At 42.9% G+C, this 22,935-nt stretch overlaps 1 protein-coding gene and 2 long non-coding RNA genes across 4 annotated transcripts; 2 read left to right on the top strand and 1 right to left on the bottom strand.

Moving 5' to 3' along the window:
- Positions 1–282: 282 nt before the first annotated feature.
- LOC123452538 lies at positions 283–4,057 on the top strand. Its single transcript, XR_006632612.1, has 3 exons — positions 283–647; positions 1,777–1,966; positions 3,263–4,057. It is a non-coding gene; the product is annotated as an uncharacterized LOC123452538 (long non-coding RNA).
- Positions 4,058–13,740: 9,683 nt separating this feature from the next.
- LOC123452537 lies at positions 13,741–17,174 on the top strand. 2 transcript variants are annotated; one of them, XR_006632611.1, is made up of 4 exons: positions 14,100–14,519; positions 14,941–15,218; positions 15,639–16,159; positions 16,852–17,174. It is a non-coding gene; the product is annotated as an uncharacterized LOC123452537 (long non-coding RNA). The 2 variants fall into 2 exon arrangements; XR_006632610.1 differs by lacking the exon at positions 16,852–17,174 and having other exon boundaries at positions 13,741–14,519; positions 15,639–16,234.
- Positions 17,175–18,260: 1,086 nt separating this feature from the next.
- Positions 18,261–19,126, bottom strand: LOC123452535 (protein PELPK1-like). Its single transcript, XM_045129195.1, has one exon. It carries the CDS (start codon positions 18,952–18,954, stop codon positions 18,520–18,522), a length of 435 nt encoding a protein of 144 aa, XP_044985130.1. The 5' UTR covers positions 18,955–19,126; the 3' UTR covers positions 18,261–18,519.
- Positions 19,127–22,935: the final 3,809 nt, after the last annotated feature.

The following is a 22,935-nucleotide window of genomic DNA, read 5'->3' as shown; positions in this document are numbered from 1 at the left end:
CCTACATAAGATAATGCTCACATGTATTTAAAAATATTCATTTTTTTATTTTTTGGGGGAATTCATTTTTTAGTTGTTCGAAAATATTCTTCATGTATGAACATTCTTTTTTCTGAGCGATTTTTCTTTTGAAGGGTTCTTATCCGCAACATTCAGCATGTTCCAATTTTTCCTAGACTAGAACCGGAGACACGACGGCCCATGGGCTACCTGATGGCCGGCCAAAAGGCCCAACGAAACCGACCCCAAAATAACCTTTTCCTCCGATCCCCCACCCCGTCCTCTTGTCTCCCGGCCGCGGCCCGCTCCCCCTCGCCCTAGAAATTCCTCTGGCGGCAGGCGAGCAGAGAGAGACGAGCGCCCCCTGCTCCTGTAGTCCCGCCTCCCCTCTCAGCCTCCTTGCTCTACCTCAATCTGTCGGCGGGGAATTTAGGGTTTCTAGCTAGCGGCTGCCCTGCCGGCACAGTGGAATTTAGGGTTTCTAGCTAGCGGCTGCCGGCGGGGAATCTTTGAACCTTCTGTGCGCGGCTGCGACGGAGATGGACCGGCTCGGTGTCCATGGCGGATGGAGGCTGCGGCGACAGCGACAGCGCGGCAGAGACCTATGTTGCCTGCCTGTAGAGCGTCTGCTCTATGAGAGCGAGTCGGTAAGGTTTTCCCCCTCCCCTCCCCCTCCTACTACGAGTGCGCTTGTTCACGGCATGCTTTGGTGTTGCCGCCGTACGTTGCGTGGGAGCGGTTCTGGTTTCATTGATTGTTTGATTGATGTGGAAGAGACGGCAGAATTGCCCGCCGTTACTAGAGGCCCTCACGTTCTTTGCTTGTACGTATTATACTAGCTGCTTGGATTATCTGGAGATTTCCATTCCCATGTCCATATTCTAATGTAAGTTGATGTCGTACTGTAATGCCAAACTATGGTTATGTTCTTGCTTCGCCACGGCTGCAGACCTGCAGTGTATATGGCCCTTTGCAGATTAATTGGATAATAATAATAGTAATCTGTTTGAGAGCTGAATTGGAAACTCTAAGTCTTGTGGGTATCTATATCTATTCGGTACTTGGGAGAGAAAAAATAGAGACCTTTGCTTGGGAATAGAGATGATCTTCGAACTGTTGCTGTTTGGTGGTTTGACTTTGTTGAAATTGTTTCGAGAAAACATCTTGAAACTTTGTTGATCCTGAAGGTGAATGAGGAATATATGAAGCTATTTTCCTGTTTTTCTCATCTCCAAATGGTCATCAGTGCTTTATTGTTAAGTTACGAAATGTTTGTCAAAAGTAGTCACAAATTCATACCCTACAAGAAAAATGAACATATCATCATTAGATTCAAAAAACAATCTTTCTTCTGATTTTAGTTGTAACGGCCCCATACTGGTCTTTCAATATTTGGTAACGGCTCTTCACCACTTGCGCCACGCCATGGCGACAATTGCTTCCACATCTACAACTCTCTGTCCTCCATGCCCATAGTGTCTTCTATGTGCAGGTGCGCCACCAACTACAAGCCCAATTCGAGCTTGCTTCTGTAGTGAATAATTTAATTCGCTGCAGCTCTCTGTTTTCTGTCAGTTTCGTGCTCCTGATTGGTGATGGGATGATCTGGTGTCACATGCAACTTCCTGATTTAGAAACATGTCCGCACGATTATCTTATTATTATTGTTTCTGATTAGTTTTGCAAGTGTCTTGTGCCTATTCAAGTCGTGTTGCTCTGCTATGCTCTTGATGAGCTGATAGAGTGGTTTGATCGTATTCTGTGATGATAATGCAGGAGGATTTGGAAGGAGAGAAGGATGTTCTCTTGGATCCAAGCACTTTACGCAATGATGGGACTATTGCTCTTTCAACATATTCTATTAGCGAGGATGGCAAGTGAAAGTGGAGCGACTGGATCACTATTCCTATCATATCATGTATTGTAGACATGATGCATTGAACATATGTCTGACAAATTGTCCTTGGTAAGTAGTTGCTACTTGCCATTGCACCTTTGTAAAATAGTTTTTTTGTCCAAACAGTACTAGATAGTGCTTGCATGTTGGTTCTTTTAATGAAATCCTACATGTGGAAGCTCTCACCTATAGTTGGGCACATGATCGGAAAGGGGTTTCCTATGGCCGATCTGTGTAGATCTACAAAGTTTTAACTATGCTTGAACATATCTTATGGTTAAATCCAAAAAAGAGAAGAAACTTAATTGTTTTGATGTACATGTAAAATACCAGGAAACAAAAGCTGCAAGTTAATATATTTTGGCTTTGGGGTGTATGCTCCAGAAAATTCTCAATGTAACACACATGACATCTTCACAGGGGATGCACATATGTGGATAGCCTTGAACTGCTATGCTAAAATATTTACTTAAGAATAAAAAAATGTGATTTGTGGAAGTTTCCAGACCCCAATCATGCTACACATAATGGGGCAATATTGTAATGTCAAAGTGATTTTTTTTGTGCATGGTTAATATATTCAGTGCCTTACTGGCAATAAGATTTAACACATACCTTACTTTGTTAGGCAATAATGGACCTGTTTCACTAGAAAGTACTGGAATTGTATTTATGTATTTTGCACATGGTGCAACACACGATACAACACACAGGCTCTTTTGCTATAATATCTAAAAAGTGGAAACGTAAAGAAAGCAGCAAAGTTGTATAATGGCTACAACCAACTAGTTTTCAGAATTCAAACTGGCGATCATCATTTATTTCTTTTTGAGTACTAACTAGCGATCGGACACTTATACTAACCAGCACATGTCCACTAAAAAAAACCCGTCGATCAAACATATTGGGTCAGCCCTCCACGTGGTAGACGTGGGGCGAGATCTAGCCGCACCCTAGTTCGAGACATTTTAGAGACTGAAAGGCCACGCACGCCACCGTATTTTATCTGCTATATGGTTCCTGTGATGTGTTGGGGTTCATGTGAATCGTCTCATAATTCAACCATTGGTCCTTTGTTGCTACTGCTCTAATCTGGTCACTACTGTTCTAATCTGGTTGGTTATGTTGTTGGCTTTAGGATGTCTAACTAACCAGCATATGTATCTAGTTTCCCGTCATAGTTCACACACGTATCACCACTTAATTTTTTTCCTACCTACCCCCTTCATGAAATTCTGATTGTATATATGTGGTCTGTGTACCATCCATGATATGCACTTGCATCCTAAACTCATTTTTGTCTTGTTTTATTTCCAAGCATGCCTTCCTACTTCTGCTATTTTTAATGTTGTTTGTCCTTTTCAGGAGAAGGAAATCCCAATTATTTGGCTGTGGTGTGCTGCTCTCTTTTGACAATCATTTCATATCACTACAACTATTCAAACAATATGGAGGGTCGGTAAGGACGACGTGGATGTTGCAAGTTTGTTTGTCGCAATATATCTTGCTTACCAATTTAGTATGTATATATATCACTTCATTCAATTAAGGAAGGCATTTTAGAGGGACTCATGATAAGTAGCAGCCTCGAGAAGAGCAACGACAGAATAACCATAGCAGTCAATAGTGGAAGAGGCGTGGAAGCCATAGTAGGTTGAGTTGGAGGTGGTGCATTGTCAACAAAAGGAGGCATGGTAGTAAGGGAGATGGAGCATTTGAAGAATCCACAACGCGCGGACCACCAATGTGGTAAACACGAGGAAGAGGGAGGGGATTCACTAGAGAAGCCTCAAGGGATGAGCGAGGTGAGGCAGCCTCATGTAAAGAATGAGGTGGGGAAGCTGCAGGTGAGGACGTCAGGGGGTTTACTACAGTAGTACGAGAAGATAAGATGTGATGGGTGGACGAGGACAATACATGAGTGATACACAATACATTAGTGATAGGTGTATCGGAAAAAAGTGAGGAAAGAAATATCCTCAATAGGAGGATGGAAGTGGATAGAAAGGATGAAACTCATCAAAAGTCACATCCCGAGAAATGCACATTCGTCAAACGATAGGATCCCAACATCGATAGCCTTTGTGCTCATCACTACAACATAAGAACAAACATTTAATAAACCAAGGAGTTAGGTTGGTGCGTTCCACGGCGCGCGCGCGCGGGGGGGGGGGGGGGGGGGGTAGAAGAACATAGAAGAACATAACCAAACAAATGAATCGCTCAACAGTCATGAGAAATACTAAAGAAGGCGTTTGAGAGAAATTTCAGCGTGTAGAAGGCTGAATCTTGATGAGATAGGTGGAAGAAACAACCTCGACCCAAAAGTAACACGAAAGAGAGCCAACGGTCATCAACGCATGAGCTGCCTCAAGAAGGTGACGATGCTTGCGCTGATCAACACCGTTCTGAGCAAGAGCTGAGCAAGAGCACCAGGACAAGAGAACTGAGCAAGTGTGCTCTTCTCAACAAGAAATCAGCGTAGCAAACGAGTGATATACTCACGAGCAGAATCTGCATGGACGTCATGGGTAGGAGTGGAAAACTAAGTATGAACCATGGCGGAAAACTTCTTACAGATTGGTAAGATCTCACTACAAGAGGTCATAAAATACATCAATGTGTGTCAAGAAATCATTTATGAAGATAATATAGTAGTGATGGCTTCCTTTTGAGTCAAAGGAAGCTGGACCCCAAACATAAGTGAACAAGGTCGAAAGGACGTTCAGATACTGTCTCCCTATGAGGATAAAGTAATTGAAGTTGTTTACCAAGCCGACAAACTTGACAGTTTGAAGACACAAGGCTAAAGGAAGGTCTAATCAAAACAAGAGTCACACGAGTGACCAAGCCACAAAGAGTCGGTAGTTGTGGTAACAGAGGCAAAGAGATTGATGGCCGTGGCACAAGAAGGATAAACTTGTCAATCTTTTGGAGGCCTTAGGAGTCACAATGCCAAGGGCAAGCACCAAGTAGAGCACCCATGTGACAATCCTAATCAGAACAAGAGTCAAAGTCGAGAATGACTACAATCGTAGTCGACAATCTAACCAGCTGAAATGAGCTACATGGTAAGTAAAGGAACTTGAGCAAAAGCAGAAACATGAAAAGACAAAAGTGCTAAGACCGCCTCGATGATTGATTGGGAGGGAAGTACTATCAGCAATAATAACATGAATAGGAAAATCTAGAAGTTTGAATGGAGGACAAAGTAGAAGAATCATGAGCCATATGAAAAGATGCTCCACTACCAAGGACTCGTGAAAAATTACTAACAACAAAACTGTTGTGAACCAAAAGAAGCATCTAGCGGACACTCAAGTCTTGTAATCTCTAGTGTAGTTAGGGTTTCAACTATAGGTAAGTGTCGCAGTCCTGCAATCTCCTATGCTGTGAAGGACATCGTTGAATTGGTCGGCGTTGAATCACTGGAAGAGGAGTGGCCACCACCACTAGTGTAAGCTGCTAGAGGAGGAGGTGTAGCATGACTAATACTAGTTGTAGAAGTTGGTGCTGGAGATAAGGTTTTGAGCACAGAAGACCAAGCGCGAACGGAAGACGCATGTGCGACATAGTCGGTGGAGCGATGTGCACCAACACTATAGATGAAAGCCACGAGGGGAGTCTGTGTAGAGCAACCATCATCGCTAACAGAGGTCGTGGGAGGCATCACTATGGACCCATCACCACATCCTACAGAAGGCACTGTGGGGAGTAGCGTCTTACGTGGATGATTATCAAGCACCGACATATGACACATGTGCGAGATGGGGTTAGTGTAGGGTAAGCAAGAGAAACCAGGTTGATGGTTACACTTCTATAACGGAGTTTATGTGATTTTGGGGATTGGAATCACAACCATGCATGAGGGTCCTTGGCACTTTAGGCACCATGTTGTGGTAATTGAGGAATATACTGGAATATGTCGCCCTTAACTTCCGATCATGGGTCGACTGGACTTGTTGCGTAACAGATGAGTGTCTAGAGCAATGACTTCCAAGACAGGAGAAGTGTTAGATATGGAGCTTGGGCTAAATGACGTTGAATATGAAAGTTTGTTTGGGTGCACATCAAGATCAAACTTGAGAAGCTCCCTTTGAGGTTCTTAGGGAATGGCGATTTTATGACGGTTCCAACCTCGTGGTAGCAGTACCTGTGGAAGAGGTAGCTAGGCAGTAGTGGCCAAGGTGGTCGTGGATGAAAAATTGGGCATGACCCGACCCGATTTATAAGGAGAACGATGATCTTGAACCTACGAATGGAAGTACGGGTACATGCAATGTCAATGTAAACAATGTCACTTAAGGGGATTCTGTTACGAAGCCAACCTTGCAAGAGGTTATTGATTGCAGGCAACCCTGCATCGGTCAAGGAACCTCCCTTGGCGCCGGTGGAAAGAAATCGACATATCCTACAGAATACCATGAGGGAAAAACTAGGACGAGCAACTTAGCCGAGGGCACCTCTTTTGCAAGTTCGAGCGAAGAAAAGGTAGATGATGGTGGGTGTGCCATCCTCACAGTGTTTTTATCGGTTCCTTATACCTTCGGTGCGCTCCGCTTCTCGTTGATCTAGTTTGTCGTCCTTACCCTGTTTGCGGGTTGTGTGACACGTACTTGATTCCGCATTCCATGTTCCCTTGCTGGGCGTCCCTGGCCTTGGCGACAGGTAGCGACGTGCTCCTGGTCGCTCTGCGTCCTTGGGTAAGACGGTGGCGGTGCCAACTGCCCGTGCTCTTGCTCCACCGTTGGTGGTGCCCGAGCTAGTGGCTATGGCGACAACCTGTATGGGAGCATGTGATGTAGGAACAAGGCAGCGCACAAAACAACTCGTAGCCAGGAAAAGGATGCCCAATTGGACTAGCATGCAGTGGAGTGTACATTGGAGGTGCATGGGAAGGTACAAAAAAACTGTCTTGAGTCGGCTGCCTCCATCGTCGGCCTTGTTGGACCCAAAGCCGAGTGGCCAGGGGAAGCAAGGAGGACGGAAGATAGGGATGGTCCACCATCCTATGTTTGTACATTATCCATGACAGTGGATGGTTACGGGTAGATTCGGTGTCTACATGTGAATATACTATCCGGGGTTCATGACGTGGCTGTTGTGGAGTGAGGTGCCATAACTATCTTGCCTAGTTGGTGGGCACTCTGCTATGTGGCTCTTGTGTTAGTCGAATATATTGGAGTGGCAATACTAGATCTGGGTGTGTGTTTAGTGCAATATTCGCATGTGTCGTGCTGTTGATGAGGCTATGTTGCTTGTGCGATTTTCAGCCAAATTTTCCTTGTAAATTGGCTTGCTTTGTTTGGTCTTTGATCCATATTCCCTTATAAACTGGATCAATCTCTTTTTGAGGGATAGAAACACCAAAATTCTGAAGCTGATGGTGGATCAACAACACTGAACTTGGAGAGATAGAAACCATGTTGTGCTGTACTGTTGGCCTACGTTAAGAAATTGGCCAACTATAAATCGGAAGGCACATAGTGAAGAGTTATAATTTGATCTTACACACTGGAGCACATGAAGGAAGCATCAACACCAATATGCTTGGTGAGCTCATACTATACATGGTCACGCGCAATATGGATTTTACTTGTACTATTTGATAAGACAGTAGTAGGTGTAGTGAGAAACACCAAAACCCTTAAGCAGACATGGTAGGCAAGTCACCTCTACTGTCAAAATAGGTGTAGCTCGCAACTCAGTCTCTACACTCAAAGAAGAAAGTGCAACCTGTTTCTTCGTCTTCCAGGCAACGAGAAACCACCAAGAAAAGCATAGTAATCAGAAAGGGATCAACGAACTTGAGCATGGGAAGAATAGACATCGAGAGAGTCCCACGTAGATCCAAGCAATGATAGAACCACCAAGAAAAACACAATAAGCATAAAGGGATCGATCAACTTGAGTGTGGGAAGAAGAGATGACGAGAGAGTCCCACGAAGATATTGTAGAACACAGATGTGGTGAGTGTAGTGGATCGAAGTGGGAGTAGAGACGAACTGATTGAGACTATGAATGAGATATGAAATGTCTGGATGGGTGACATCCAAATAGGAAAGGCTCCTAACAGGATGACGATAGCATGTTAAAAACAGACAAAGGTAGATCTTCGGGAGCACAAAGGTGGATGTTGAGTTCCATAGGTGTCTTAACATTGCGCTTGTCAATAAAAGCAATGCGAGCAAGATCCTGGAGATACATCTCTTGGGAAATAAGGAAGCCATTAGAAGTAGAGGAAACCTCAATCCCAAGGAAGTAGAGAAGAGGATCAAGATCAAACATAAGAAACAACTCGCTAGGACGAGCATTCACAAAGGCAATGTACTCAGGGTCATTTCCAATGATGACCATGTCATTGACATACATAAGAGTTCTGATAATGAGCTAAAAGGTGGACATAAAGTACAAGATCATTAGCATTTGCCAGAAAACTAGCCACATTGACTACTATGACGAACCTCTCGAACCATGCATGAGGGGTTGGCTTAAGCTCATATAGAGAGCGACGAAGATAACATGCTATTTTGTTAGGATCGGAATACCAAGGTGGTGGCTACATGTAGATCTCCTCATGCAACTCACCATTAAGAAAGGCAATTTTGTCATCAAGCTGAGAGATAGACACAAGGTGAATAGAAGTCACAATGAGAAGTGTGCAAGAGTGGTCATGTGGCCACATGAGCAAATGTCTCATCGTTATCATGACCATATTCATGTTGAAAGCCATGTGACACAAGATGAGCTTTGTAACGCGCTTGAGAGAACCATCAGTCTAAACCTTGTAGACACACTTACAAGTGGCAGGACAAGCATGTGGAAGAAGGGAAATGAGATCCCATGTCACGGTGCACTCACGCGCAACACTCACCTCTGCCATCACATGTCGTTCAGGATGAACAACAATGTTTGGGTAAGAAGTCGTCTCGAGAAGAGCCTCGCTAGAATAACCATAGCGGTCAATAGGTCGATGCAGGCAGGCGAAATTCATTAGTAGGTTGAGCCGGAGTGACGTGTTGCCAACAGAAGGAGGCATGGTAGTTTATCGAGATGGTGCATTAGAAGAATCCACAACACACGGACAACCAATGTGGTAAAGAAAGGACGAGGGGGAATCACGACAGAAGCCTCAAGGGACAACCCAACTTAGGTGCCTCAGGTAACGAGTGAGGTGGGGAAGCCGCAGGTGAAGACAACATAGGGTCTACAATAGTAGTACAAGAAGACACGGTGGATGGATGGACGAGGACAATACATGACTGATAGGTGTATGAGGAAAAGTGAGGAAACAAATATCCTGAATGGGGAAGGCTAAAGGAGAGGATGGATGTGAATTGATTGGATGAGACTCGCCAAAGTCCCGGGCCAAGAAATGCGCATGTGACGACTAACATGATCCCAATCCTGATACCCCTTGTGCTCATCACATTAACCTAAGAAGACAAACAACATATTGAACAGTTAGTTTGGTGTGTTCATAGAGGGCAAGAAGAATGTAGCAAATGCATCCAAACAAACAAAGGGGTGAGTACTGGCGACATCGACCAAAAACACGCTCAAGAGGGTGAGTACCTTATATGATATTCGCATGTTTGACAATGATTTTCCATTTGTTCGACTAATACATTTCACGTTCTTTGGAAATTTGTTTTATGTTCATATAGGCTGCAAAATGCTAAAACATAACTGAATACTCCCTCCGTCCGAAAATACTTGTCATAGGAATGGAGGTATCTAGATGTATTTTAGTTCTAGATACATCCATTTTTATACATTTGTGCTACAAGTAATTCCGGACGGAGGGAGTACCATTTAAGTAAAACCAAATGTTGTGCTTGCCTCTCTCTAGTCAAGCTGGTTTCGTGCATCTTCTCTTGTGGAGCGGACCATGTGGTGCTTGCCTCTCTCTAGTCAAGCTGGCCCAGGTTTTACTTAAATGGTATCTAGTTATTTTTTAGCATTTTGCATTGCGTTGTGCTTTCATGATGTGCCTTTATGTGCTTTGGGAAGGAAGTACCATCAGCAATAATAACATGAATATGAGAATCTAGAAGTTTGAATGGAGGACAAGCTAGAAGAATCATGAGTCATAAGATGCTACACTACCAAGGATTCGTGAAAAATTACTAACAACAAAACTGTTGTGAAACAAAAGAAGCATCTAGAAGATACTCAAGTCTTGTAATCTCTAGTGTAGTGAGGGTTTCAACTATAGGCAAGTGTCGCAGTCTTGCAATCTCATGCACTGTGAAGAACACCGTTGAATTGGTCGACGTTGAATCACCGGAAGAGGAGTGGCGACCACCACTAGTGTAATCTGCTAGAGGAGGTGTAGCACGACCAATACTGGTTGTAGAAGTTGGTGCTGGAGATAAGGTTTTTTGAGCACAGAAGACCAAGCGGAAGGGAAGACGCATGTGCGACGTAGTCGGTGGAGCGATGTGCACCAACACTACAGATGAAAGACATGAGGGGAGTCTGTGTTAGGCGACCATCACCGCTAATAGAGGTCGTGGGTGGCGTCACTATGGACCCACCACCACATCCTGTAGAAGGCACTTTGGGGACCAGCGTTTTAGGTGGATGAGCATCAAGCACCAACAGATGACACACGTGCGAGATGGGGTTAGTGTAGGGTATGCAAGAGAAACCCGGTTGATGACTACCCTTTTATAATGGAGTTTATGTGTTTTTGGGGATTGGAATCACAACCATGCATGAGGGTGCTTGGCTCTTTAGGCACCATGTTGTGGTAATTGAGGAATATAGTGGAATATGTCGCCCTTAACTCCATACGTGTTTGGGCTCCAATCCTGGGTTGACTGGACTTGTTGCGTAACAGATCAGTGTCTAGAGCAATGACTTCCAGGACACGAGAAGTGTTACATGTGGAGCTTGGACTAAATGACCTTGAATATGAAAGTTTGTTTGAGTGCACATCAAGGTCAAACTGGAGAAGCTCCTTTTGAGGTTCTTGGGGAATGGCGATTTTATGACGGTTCCAACCTCGTGGTAGCACTACCTGTGGAAGAGGTAACTAGGCAATAGAGGCCAAGGTGTCCATGGATGAAAAATTGGGCATGACCCAACCTGATGTATAAGGAGAACGATGATCTTGAACCTACGAATGGAAGTGAGGGTACATGCAATGTCAATGTAAACAATGTAAATTAAGGGGATTCTGTTACGAAGCCAACCTTACAAGAGGTTATTGATTGCAGGCAACCCCGCGTCGGTCAAGGAACCTCTCTTGGCGCAAGAGGAAAATTGGGGCGAGCAACTTAGTTGAGGGCACCTCTTTTGCAAGTTCAAGTGAAGAAAAGGTAGATGATGGTGGGTGTGCCATCCTGACAGCGTTCTCATCGCTTCCCTATACCTCCGGTGCTTTCCGCTTCTTGTTGATCTAGCTTGTCGTCCTTACCCTGTTTGCGGGTTGTGTGACACGTACTTGATTCCGCATTCCACGTTCCCTTGCCGGGTGTCCCTGGCCTTGGCGACAGGTAGCGACGTGCTCCTGGTCGCTCTGCGTCCTTGGGTAAGACGGTGGTGGTGCCGACTGCCCGTGCTCTTGCTCCACCATTGGTGGTGCCTGAGCTAGTGGCTATGGCGACAACCTGTATGGGAGCACGTGATGTAGGAACAAGGCAGCGCACAAAACAACTCGTAGCCAGGAAAAGGATGCCCAATTGGTCTAGCATGCAGTGGAGTGTACATGGGAGGTGCGTGGGAAGGTGCAAAAAAATTGTCTTGAGTTGGCTGCCTCCATCGTCGGCCTTGTTGGACCCAAAGCCGAGTGGCCAGGGGAAGCAAGGAGGTGGAAGATAGGGATGGTCCACCACCCTATGGTTGTACATTATCCATGACAGTGGACACTTACGGGTAGATTCGGTGTCTACATGTGAATCTACTATTCGGGGTGCATGACGTGGCTGTTGTGGAGTGAGGTGCCATAACTATCGTGCCTAGTTGGTGGGCACTCTGCTATGTGGCTCTTGTGTGAGTTGAATATATTGGAGTGGCAATACTAGATCTGGGTGTGTGTTTAGTGCAATATTCGCATGTGTCGTGCTGTTGATGAGGCTATGTTGCTTGTGCGATTTTCAGCCAAATTTTCCTTGTAAATTGGCTTGCTTTGTTTGGTCTTCGATCCATATTCCCTTATAAACTGGATCAATCTCTTTTTGAGAGATAGAAACATCAAAATTCTGAAGCTGATGGTGGATCAACAACACTGAGATTGGAGAGATAGAAACCATGTTGTGCTCTACTGTTGGCCTACGTTAAGAAATTGGCCAACTATAAATCGGAAGGCACATAGTGAAGAGTTATAATTTGATCTTACACAGTGGAGCACATGAAGGAAGCATCAACACCAATATGCTTGGTGAGCTCATACTATACATGGTCACACGCAATATGGATTTTACTTGTACTATTTGATAAGAGAGTAGTAGGTGTAGTGAGAAACACCAAAACCCTTAAGCAGACATGGTAGGCAAGTCACCTCTACTGCCAAAATAGATGTACAAGATTTGGGAGGCACATACTTGTGCTGAAGGCCATGTGACACGAGATGAGCTTTGTAATGCTTGAGAGAACTATCAGCCTGAACCTTGTAGACACACTTACAAGTGGCAAGACGAGCATGTGGAAGAAGGGAAATGAGATCCCATGTCGCGATGCACTCACGCGTAACACTCTCCTCTACCATCACATGTTGTTCAGGATGAACAACAATGTCACGGTAAGAAGTCGTGTTGAGAAGAGCCTCGCTAGAATAACCATAACCGTCAATAGGCGGATGCAGGCAAGCGGAATTCATAAGTAGGTTGAGTTGGAGTGATGTGTTGCCAACAGAAGGAGGCATGGTAGTTGATCGAGATGGTGCATTAGAAGAATCCACAACACGCGGATAACCAATGTGGTAAATAAAGGACGAGGGGGAATCACGACAGAAGCCTCAAGGGACGAGCCAGCTTAGGTGCCTCAGGTAACGAGTGCGGCGGGGAAGCCGCAGGTGAATACAACATACGGTCTACAATAGTAGTACAAGAAGACACGATAGATGGGTGGACGAGGACAATACATGACTAATAGGTGTATGAGGAAAAGTGAGGAAACAAATATCCTCGACGTGAAGGCTAAAGGCGAGGATGGATGTGGACTGATTGGATGACTCGCCAATAGTCACGGCCCGAGAAATGCGCATGTGACGACTAACAGGATCCCAACCCTGATACCCCTTGTGCTCATCACATTAACCTAAGAAGACAAACAAAAGATTGAGCAGTTAGTTTGGTGGGTTCATAGGGGGCAAGAAGAATGTAGCAAATGTAACCAAACAATCAAAGGGGTGAGTACTGGGACAACGACCAAAAACACGCTCGAGAGGGTGAGTACCTTATATGATATTCACATGTTTGACAACGATTTTCCATTTGTTCGATTATAACATTTCATGTTCTTCGAAAATTGGTTTTATGTTCATATAGGCTCCAAAATGCTAAAACATAACTAAATACCATTTAAGCAAAACCAAATGTTGTGCTTGCCTCTCTCTAGTCAAGCTGGCCCAGGTTTCGTGCATCTTCTCTTGTCGAGCGGACCATGTTGTGCTTGCCTCTCTCTAGTCAAGCTGGCCCAGGTTTTACTTAAATGGTATTTAGTTATGTTTTAGCTGTTTGCATTGCGTTGTGCTTCCAGAGATTAGTGAACATGAAGGCACGTATAATCAACAAATTGAGAACATCGAGCGGACCATGTTGCATTGCGTTGTGCTTCCACGATGTGCCTTTATGTCATAATCTCCTTCTCAACAATCTCCTTCTGATCAGTAATCTCTGGTTTAGGTCATAATTTGTTGATTATATGTGCCTTTATGTTCTGACTGATACGAGATATGAATTTGTATGCTCGGTTTTATTGTGTTATGCAAGGTGCTTCTATCAAGTTAAATGTGTGCAATGTGATATGTTGTGTTTCCATGATGTAGATTTACACAATGTAGAAGTTATTCACACGTTCTTTCCAGCTGAATCTGCATAGGTAGCCATCTTATAGAATTTGGGTATGCATTCCACTCTTGTTCTTTTCCGAACATAATTCATATATAAAAAACCAATATTGTCAGCTACGTGCCCTTAATATTCCTCTATGCTCTTAGAATTTTTTATTGTCTTTATGATTTATTAGGTAACATAATTCTAGGACATATGATTGTTATTCAACCTTAGGTCAAATAAGTTCCTGGCCACCACGTTTGGTTTCCTCTGTTTGATGCCTGAAAGCTGAAGGGGCATTAATTCTTCATTTTCTGAATACAAAACCTTAAGAAATGGACTGGAGTGAGGGACAAGGAATATAAACTTGATGTGCCTGCTGGGTAGGCAAGCATGAAGGAATTAGTGGTCTGTTGTCCTCCTTAGTCCTTTGAATGGTTCATTTTCTTTTGGCATGCAATGACATGACTAATGCCGACATATCTTCATTGTGGGTTTTATATTTTGACTAATCATGTCAAGTTCCCTTCACTGGAGTAACTATCGAAGGAATTAACCAGTTCATGGTTCCTATAGCAAGAAAGAAGACAAATCTGGATTTCTTTATGAAGGGGTGGAAGGTATATTGCTGTATTTAAGATTTTACTTATTGATACAGTTTACCAATAGGATCTATTGACAGTCTGTTATGCATGCCTTTGGTTTTGGTGGTAACTATTTATGGGTAATGGCTTATTATATGTGATGCAAGTACCATAAATTATTCCCATTGTAAGATACTTAAACATCTTCAGTGAACACTCCATACATGTTAAAGTGCCTCTCGTTTGCCATATTGTTGGTTAGGTATCAATAGCCCTTCCTTTTGAAGGTATTGGCTTATCCTTTTGCAGGAGTAGTCATGTACAAAATAATGAACCATTACTGTCTTGACCTTCCGAATTTTTTTATTCGCTCCAGAAGTTTAAGTATCTTACGATTGGAATAATGCTTGTGAGAGAACTCTGAATCTTGAAAGCTATTTTTCTTTATCATTCATAGCTGCCCATGACTTTGCTATGAAGAAGGTGTTGAACGTGAGGGAGCAAAATATTCCAAACTACTCTGATTCAATATTCGGAAAATGTTTACAATTTCACATTCTTCAGCATGAGCCCAGCATTTTTTTGGAAGTGCAAACTGCGGTCTAGACACACTGCCTTGGAAGTTCTCACAAAACCAATGCTTGTGAGAGAACTCTAACCTTGTGGGTTCTTGCTTATTGTGAGGGAACTCTGAATTTCTTGGTGGCTGATGGTGCTTGGTCGCACTCTTGACTGGTAATGTCTACGCATCGCAAGTTTGATGATTGCACTTGTTGCATTGTACCATTTATAGCAGATTCTCAGAATAAAGTCTAAATGAGACTAAACCTCTCAACCCACCAAGTGCCATGTTTAACTCAAAATAAAGTACAAGAAACATTTGGAGATGCGCTTTTATGGACGCATGCTACCGCAATTTGCATTCAGAGTACTTTGTTGAAAGCTAAAGTTCTTGGACTCTTCATATTTCAGTTTGTGCTCATTCTGCATTGCTTTGAATGATGTTTCAGCAGCCTGGAGATATATTTTGTTATGTCAAGATGGTTTGCATGTCGGAGAATTTACTAGAGTGGCATCAGAGAAATACTTGCATAAACCAAGTTTACTGTCATTTTGCAAAACAAATTTGATAAGATTTAATTCTCTCTTTTTCAGGAAGACACACAAACATTAGCTTGTTTCCCCGAAGTTGAGAGTGGTGCAGGCCTCGGTCTCCTACAACCCTGCTATGACTCTGCGTTTACGTGTTTCCACTTTGTAATCCGTCTGTAATAGGTTGGCTTGGAAACAGAGGATCACTACTAGAAGAATCCGTGATGCCGAACTTTCAACGCAGGCGAGGAGCAGCTGCCCATGTCTGAAGCTGCTCATCTTGCTGGAACCGGAACAGTTTGCATCCCTCCATTATTCGCCATGTACGCTGCGCACTCCTAGTCCTGGTTTTCAGCTAGCAGAGGATCAGATCGAACTTAAGGTAGCAGGGAGATTTTCTAGTGATTTTAACATCTGTTATCTGTTGATGCTCAATTTTATTTATTCTGGATTTTATGCCTTGTAATGTTACATACAGACAGATTCAAAAGGCTTCATCTGCATGCGGATTTGTTGGTGTAGTTTATTTTAGCTCGGGTGACCAGCAGACAGGGATGGTTTGGCCCCTGTAGTCAGTTACAGAGGTACACGGTCTTTCATCTGTATGCATGTTCCCCGTTCTTTATATGAAGTGCTACTTTGCTTTTCTGATTTGGAAATTTGATTCTTCGTTTATGGAAACAGTGTCACAGTCGCACATGATCATTATATATCCACGGGCTTGTATGCATTTGATTACCTTGGTTTTTTGTCACTTGATTACATTGAGGTTGTATAGCCAAGTACATAAGTAGAATGACGTTCTTTGAATACAGTTGGGCCGGTCGGACACAGGTAGAGTCGGCCTTTGCTAGCATAGAAAAAATGGTCTCCCCTTCTCGCGGGTAACCATGGCATCGACAGAGAAGAAACCAAAAAAAACTCCCTCCGTTCCTCTTTTAGAAGATTCGATAATGGAATCTCTTAAAAACATATATTTAGGAACGGATGAAGTAGGCGTTGTTTCTTTCAAATTTGTTGTATGTGCATTCATTTTTAACTTACTGACTTTGATGTTGTCTTAGTTAGCTTTGGTACATCTAGAGAATACATCTCTAAGTTTACAATAGCTGGGTGTTAATCTGATATTTTTTGTTCAGAAGTTGTTGCTTTTCCCCCGAAACACCATCGTATTATTCAGGCAATTTATTTTTTGAAGGAAATATTGTTCAGGCAAATGGTGCATAGTGCTCGGTATGGGCTTCGATTCCCCTGAAATAGTTGTGTCATGTCGCAGGGATCACATCAGTTCTTCTCTGTTTTCAAAGTATACAGAATGGCTAGAAACATTTCCTCCACCACCACTTCTTCCGGATCTCAAGGCAGCCCTTTGTCAATGGATGGACATGATAACTCATGTATCTCGTGGAGGTACAAATGCATTTCCTAAGAATGTTTTTTGTTTTCGAAAGGGTTTTAGTTACTCCCTCCATTTTTGTATACAAATCCACAAACTCATATTAGAGGTACCAAGGCAAAAGTTAATGCCTTCTAAGTCAATGTTACAAGACAACTTGTCTTCTTATTTTTCGGTAAATTCATGTGTATTTCTCTCATGCACTTCAAGCCAATGGCCCTATTTAGATACTCTAACTTAGTTAGAGGTTAAAGTTAGATTCTAACACTGAACTAACTCTAAACTAACTCTGATCAAAGAGGTGTTTGGATGGGAAAGTAAGATTGATAATAAATGTTCTTTCTCAATCATTTGGCTACTTTAGACCCTATTTTCTGCCCTATAAAGGTTCTTTTAGTGATCCTAAGGAGAACTAATCCAAATATGCACCTCTTGGGTGGGTTAATATTTTTGCGTGGGTTAGATGCATCTAACCCAAACTAACCCTCCTATTTGGATATTTTTGGATTAGTTGAGTCCAAACTAACCCAAACTAATTTTAACCCATGGATCCAAACAGGATCAATGATCTCACTCCCGCATGCATGCAAAAGATAATTAATGTCCTTCTTTGTTAGTACTACCTCTGTCATGGTTAAATTTACGTGCATTTTCACAATAGACAAGGTTTAAGATGCATTGCATTTACTTCTAACAACTAATTAGTACTTCGTTGTACTACTTCTATATGCATGCGTAGTGTGAATTCTATTTTTCAACTCATTTCACAGCCAATCAATAATCACCTATGTTCTAGTGAATTTCTATGCACGCATTCTAAACCGTGACGGAGGAAGTACTATGAGGCAAACATCATTAATATTGCATCGATCAGTGTTACTTGCCTTCTATTTCTGCAAATTGTAATGTTGATAGTGGCATTGTATATGAAAATGGGGGGAGTACTTATGTTGGGCATTTATATTTTCCATTTTTGTTTATCATTCACAAAAAGAAATAGCCCATTTGCACTTTTTGGGTGCAATTAACTTTTTTTGTGTGCATTTGCGTTTTGTTGGGGGTAGTTAAACTTTTGCATGGTTCAATTGTACTTTTATATTTGTGCAACTACACCTTTTGTGTAATTACGGTCTCAAGCAATTTGGGCTGTTTTTTGTAACTGGATTTTTTGTGCAACTGCACCTTTTAGAGATGCTTTTTTACGGGATTACAGTTGAATTTAGCACCTCGGAAGGAAGAGATGATGTACCATCGCCCCTTATAACTCACTTATGCAAAACAAGTATAACTTACCGTAAATAGAAATTTGTATGTTGGAAAAACACGAATATACATACAATTGGACAATCCTCAACAGTAAAACACTAAGAATACATATACTGAGACGTGAAGAAAAGGTAGAACTATTTAAACATCGCATATAAAACACGGAGCTTGCATGTAAGAAAGTGTACGTCGTGCCCACGTAGTGAGTAGTAATCTGGCGCCAATCTCACATGAACGGCACCCTATCGTGGACAGGGCGAAAGCACCACCGGGTGGACGCGCCTACGCTGACGGTGGTGGAGCCGCGAACGGCATGGGCACGTTCACACTCGGGACGAACGGCAACGGCGGCAGCGTCACCTTGGGCACGACAATGGCGGGCATCGGCGCCATCGTCACCTGCGGCACGGTGGGGAGGGTGACCTTGGGCATGGGCGGCAGGACCGCCCTGGGCACGACGATGGCCGGCATGGGCGGCAGCGTCACCTGCGGCACGGTGGGCAGGGTGACCGACGGCATGGGTGGCATCAGGGTCACCGTGTCCGTGGGCACGCCGGGCAAGGTTGGCATGGCCGGCAGGCCAGGGACGGTGCTTGCAGCCGGAGCGGCGGCCGCGGACGTCGTGTCGGCCAGGTTGCGGGCGGCGTGGCACGTGCTGCCGGCGAGGAGGATCGCGCACGCCATGACCACGGCCAACATGCTCGCGGTGGAAGCCATATAGGTAGAACTAGCGAAGGTATTGTTGAGAGATGGGTTTCTCGCTCGTGTGTAGCAGGTGACTGCAAGATGTTGCTTCTGCTCTATTGCGATGTATGAACATGTGTCAATGGCTGGAAACTTATACAGTACAAAGTGATTGTGTGATTAGGTCGGTTGTTGGCCAGATTGAGAGTCTGTGCGTGCGGTGTCAATCCAAAAAGGGATGCGCTTTGCATGGTCGAGGTACGTAGGCGGTAGCTAGGATTTTCTGGGTTTAGATGAAGAGCTGGCCGGCGCTGCAGCTTCGATTTGCTCAACTGCCTGCCAAAATTTTGTGTTTTAACCTTTTGGACAAAGAAAATACAGTTTTGATCTTCGTTTAAAAATAATTTCAAATCTGACCCGCCAACGTCCCTGTCGTCTGGGTTGCACTGAAGACGCCAGTGACCATGGCGTCTGATACGGGCCTACATGACCAGCTGACGTGCTGAGTTTCTGACGTGGCATGGTACCGAACGCCAGGGTCCCTGGCGTCTGGTCCAGGACCAGACATCAAGGACCCTAGCGTTTCGTAGCAGATCACACATTTTTTTTTAAAATAATGTGTGCCACGTCATCCGGACGCCAAGGCCTTCGGCATTCGGTAACAGACGCCAGGGTCTCTGGCATTTGGTACCATGCCACGTTAAAAACTTAGCGGGTCAGCCGGTCATGCCACCCCGTACCAGACGTCCCTGACGTCTCTAGTGCAACCCAGATGCGAGGGAGGTTGGCGTCACGAAAAGAGGTTAGTTTTGCATATATTTTCAAACGTAGGTCAGAATTATATTTTCTTTGCATAAAAGGTTAAAACACAAAATTTCACACGTTCTCGCGAAAGTGCACCTGCTTGGACTATATGGTCAAACCCTCCGTTTGGTTGCATGTCACTGATCGATCGTATCATACCTGCTTGGACTATACGGTCAAACCCTCCGTTTTTTACTCTATTTTTTTTGTTCCACACACGAGGTAATTATTTCACCCGTTCTATCCATTAATTCTTTTTCAGTTTATCACAGAAAACCGGGTAAAATGGATACAAATGAAGCTAAACTCCATAAAGCAATGATACCACGGAGCGACACCCATTGTCGACACGTCATGTACAAACCAACCATGGCCCACTTGTTTTCTTTAAGACTTGGAGTTTCAAAATTTTCGTTCTCGCATCCATCGTCGAGGGGGATAACTTGTCCAGGATCAGGAGGAACAAGCAAGAAGGTTTGTTAAAACCCACGCGAATGATTTCGGATAAAAGGTAGTTAATTTTCCTGTCATCAGGTTTGAACTTATATTTAAGTTGTTTTGTGGTTTTAGTGGATTTGCACTTGAAGTTGAGTTGCTTTATAATTTTGAGAAAACCCCATGACGAATAAGCAAGCGGGTTTCCAAAAACCCTAGAGATATTTAACTTCCACAAAATTCAGTCAATTTTCCTACCTTTGGGTTTGCATTTATTCGAGTTGTTTTGTATTTTTGATAAAGAAAATGAGGAATGAGCAAGCGGATTTGCCAAAATCGAGGTGGCTATTTTCCACTTAGATTTTAGTTATTTTGTGTTTTGAGAAATAACTGGAAAAATGTGCAAACTTATTGGGTCTATAGTTCTATATCTGAAACTTTGTGCAAACAGATTGGGCTTTGAGTCTCTAAGAAAAACATTATTGGCCTTTGAAACCGCCAACTTCTACTTTGGTGAGTAAGGGCATCTGCAAATCGGACCCTCAAAGCTTTCGTATATGTCCAGACCATGGTGTCCGGACCACTTTTATCAAGTTTTGCCTTGCAATGGAGACTCTTAATTAAACCTTCGTGGTCCAGCCCGCATGTTTGGTTTCCCCACAACCAGAAGTAACTTCAGGGAGAGAGAATGCTTGCTATTTGTAAACTGTGTTGGGATTTTCTCCTAAAAGGAGAGAAGATGCAACACAGTAGAGATAAGTATTTCTCTTAGTGAGAACCAAGGTTATCGAACCAATAGGAGAATCACGCAAACCCTCGTCGCCAACCCCTACAGACACAGAATCAAACGTTTGAACCCAACGCGGGCAAGAGGGTTGTCAAACCCCTTGAACTTGTTACTTGCAAGGATTAAAAGTTGATAAATAGATAATATAAATATAAAATTAAATAACAAAAAATAAATGACAACAATATTTTTGGTAGTTTTTGTAATATAATTTGAGTAGATCCTAGGGCCATAGTTTTCGCTAGAAGCTTCTCTCTTGAAAATTGCATATGGTTGATAAACAAATTACTGTTGGGCAATTAACAGAATAGCGCATAGTTATGACATCTTATTCAAGGTAATGATCATGATATAAGTCAGGTAGACCGACTCCTTCTTGCATCTACTATTATTACTCCGCTCATTGACCTCTATCTGGCATCCATCTAGAGTATTACGTATGGAACAGAGTAATGTTTGAAGCAAGATGACATCATGTAGACAATGTAAACTCAAGCAATATGCATAAACCCCCATCGTTTTATCCTTAATGACATAATTACAAATATGTGTCATGTCCCTTTCTGTAACTGGGATTAAGCATCACAAGATTGGACCCATCACAATGCACCACTCCCACTCAAGATAAATCAATCTAGTTGCCCAAACCAAATCGATAGATCGAAGAGAAATACGAAGCTCTAATACACATGCACAAAAGAATTTAGAGAAGACTCAATTAATATTCATGAATAATCTGATCATAAACCCACAATTAATCGGATCCCAACAAACACACGACAAAGAACACTATATATAATAGATCACCGTGGGAATCACGATGAACTTTGTATTGAAGATCAAATAGAGATGAGAAGCTATCTAGGTACTAACTATGGACCCCGTAGGTTTATGATGGACTACTCACACAACATCATGGAGGCAGCAGGGTTGATGTAGATGGCCTCCGTGATCCATTCCCCCTCCGACAGAGCACCGAAAAAGGTCTCCAGATGGCCTCTCATCAGAACAGAAGCTTGCGGCGGTGGAAAAAATGTCTTGGGTGGCTTTCTATTGGTTTCCTGACATATGAGAATGTATACGGGTGGAATTAGGTAAGACCGAGCTACGAGGGGCCCACAAAGCAAGAGGGTGCGCCTACCCCCCCTGGGCGTTCTATGTTCCCTTGCCGTCTCCTCGTGTGTCGTCTAGTCTTCCTCCGAAGCTTCCAGGTCTTATTTTGGTCCACCCAAAATCATCAAAAAAATTCGTAGTGTTTGGACTCCATTTGGTACTGGTTTCCTGAAAATTCAAAAACACGCAGAAAACGACAACTAACACTTGGCACCGGGTTAATAGGTTAGTTCCTAAAAATAATATAAAATAGTGTATAAATCATCCAAGATTGATAATATAATAACATGAAACAATCAAAAATTATAGATACGTTGGAGATGTATGTGTTTTGCGGGAGTTTGAACACAATGCAGAGGTCCAATTGGGCCACTGTCAGTTATCTTTGTTTTATTTTTCTTTTCAAATGGTTTTAATTTATTTATTTTTAGAACCTATATTTTTCTCTCTTTTGTACTTGTTTTTTTCTACCGGGTATGGAAATAAATTATGCATTTACAAATTTTTGGTACAACTCTAATTATTTTGTGCAACTCGAATATTTTGTGCATTTGTGCTTCTTTGTGCAGTTACACTCTTGTATGGTTCAATCTTATTTATATTTTTGCGTAACTTCACCTTTTGTGTAACTGTACTTTTATTTTGTGCAATTACATTTTTTTGTAATTACACTCTCTTATGCAATTTGCACTATATTGTGTAAATGTCTTTTCTGTGGTGTAATTGCACTACTTTGTGCAACTTGCAACTTTGTTATTGTCTATAGTTGGGGAAATTCCCTTTGGCTCATCGCTGGACATTCATCTATTGTCTAATACATATTTTAGAAAGTTCAAAAAATAGTGAAATAAGCTCACGTTTACATCTGGACATTA

This window comes from Hordeum vulgare, chromosome 5H, assembly GCF_904849725.1.
Source record: "Hordeum vulgare subsp. vulgare chromosome 5H, MorexV3_pseudomolecules_assembly, whole genome shotgun sequence".
Taxonomy (NCBI): domain Eukaryota; kingdom Viridiplantae; phylum Streptophyta; class Magnoliopsida; order Poales; family Poaceae; genus Hordeum; species Hordeum vulgare.
This window is presented reverse-complemented; position numbering and strand designations above follow the sequence as displayed.

What these genes read in the sequence shown, in the direction of transcription:
- LOC123452535 (XM_045129195.1), bottom strand. Translation starts at nt 18,954, where the DNA reads ATGGCTTCCACCGCGAGCATGTTGGCCGTGGTCATGGCGTGCGCGATC.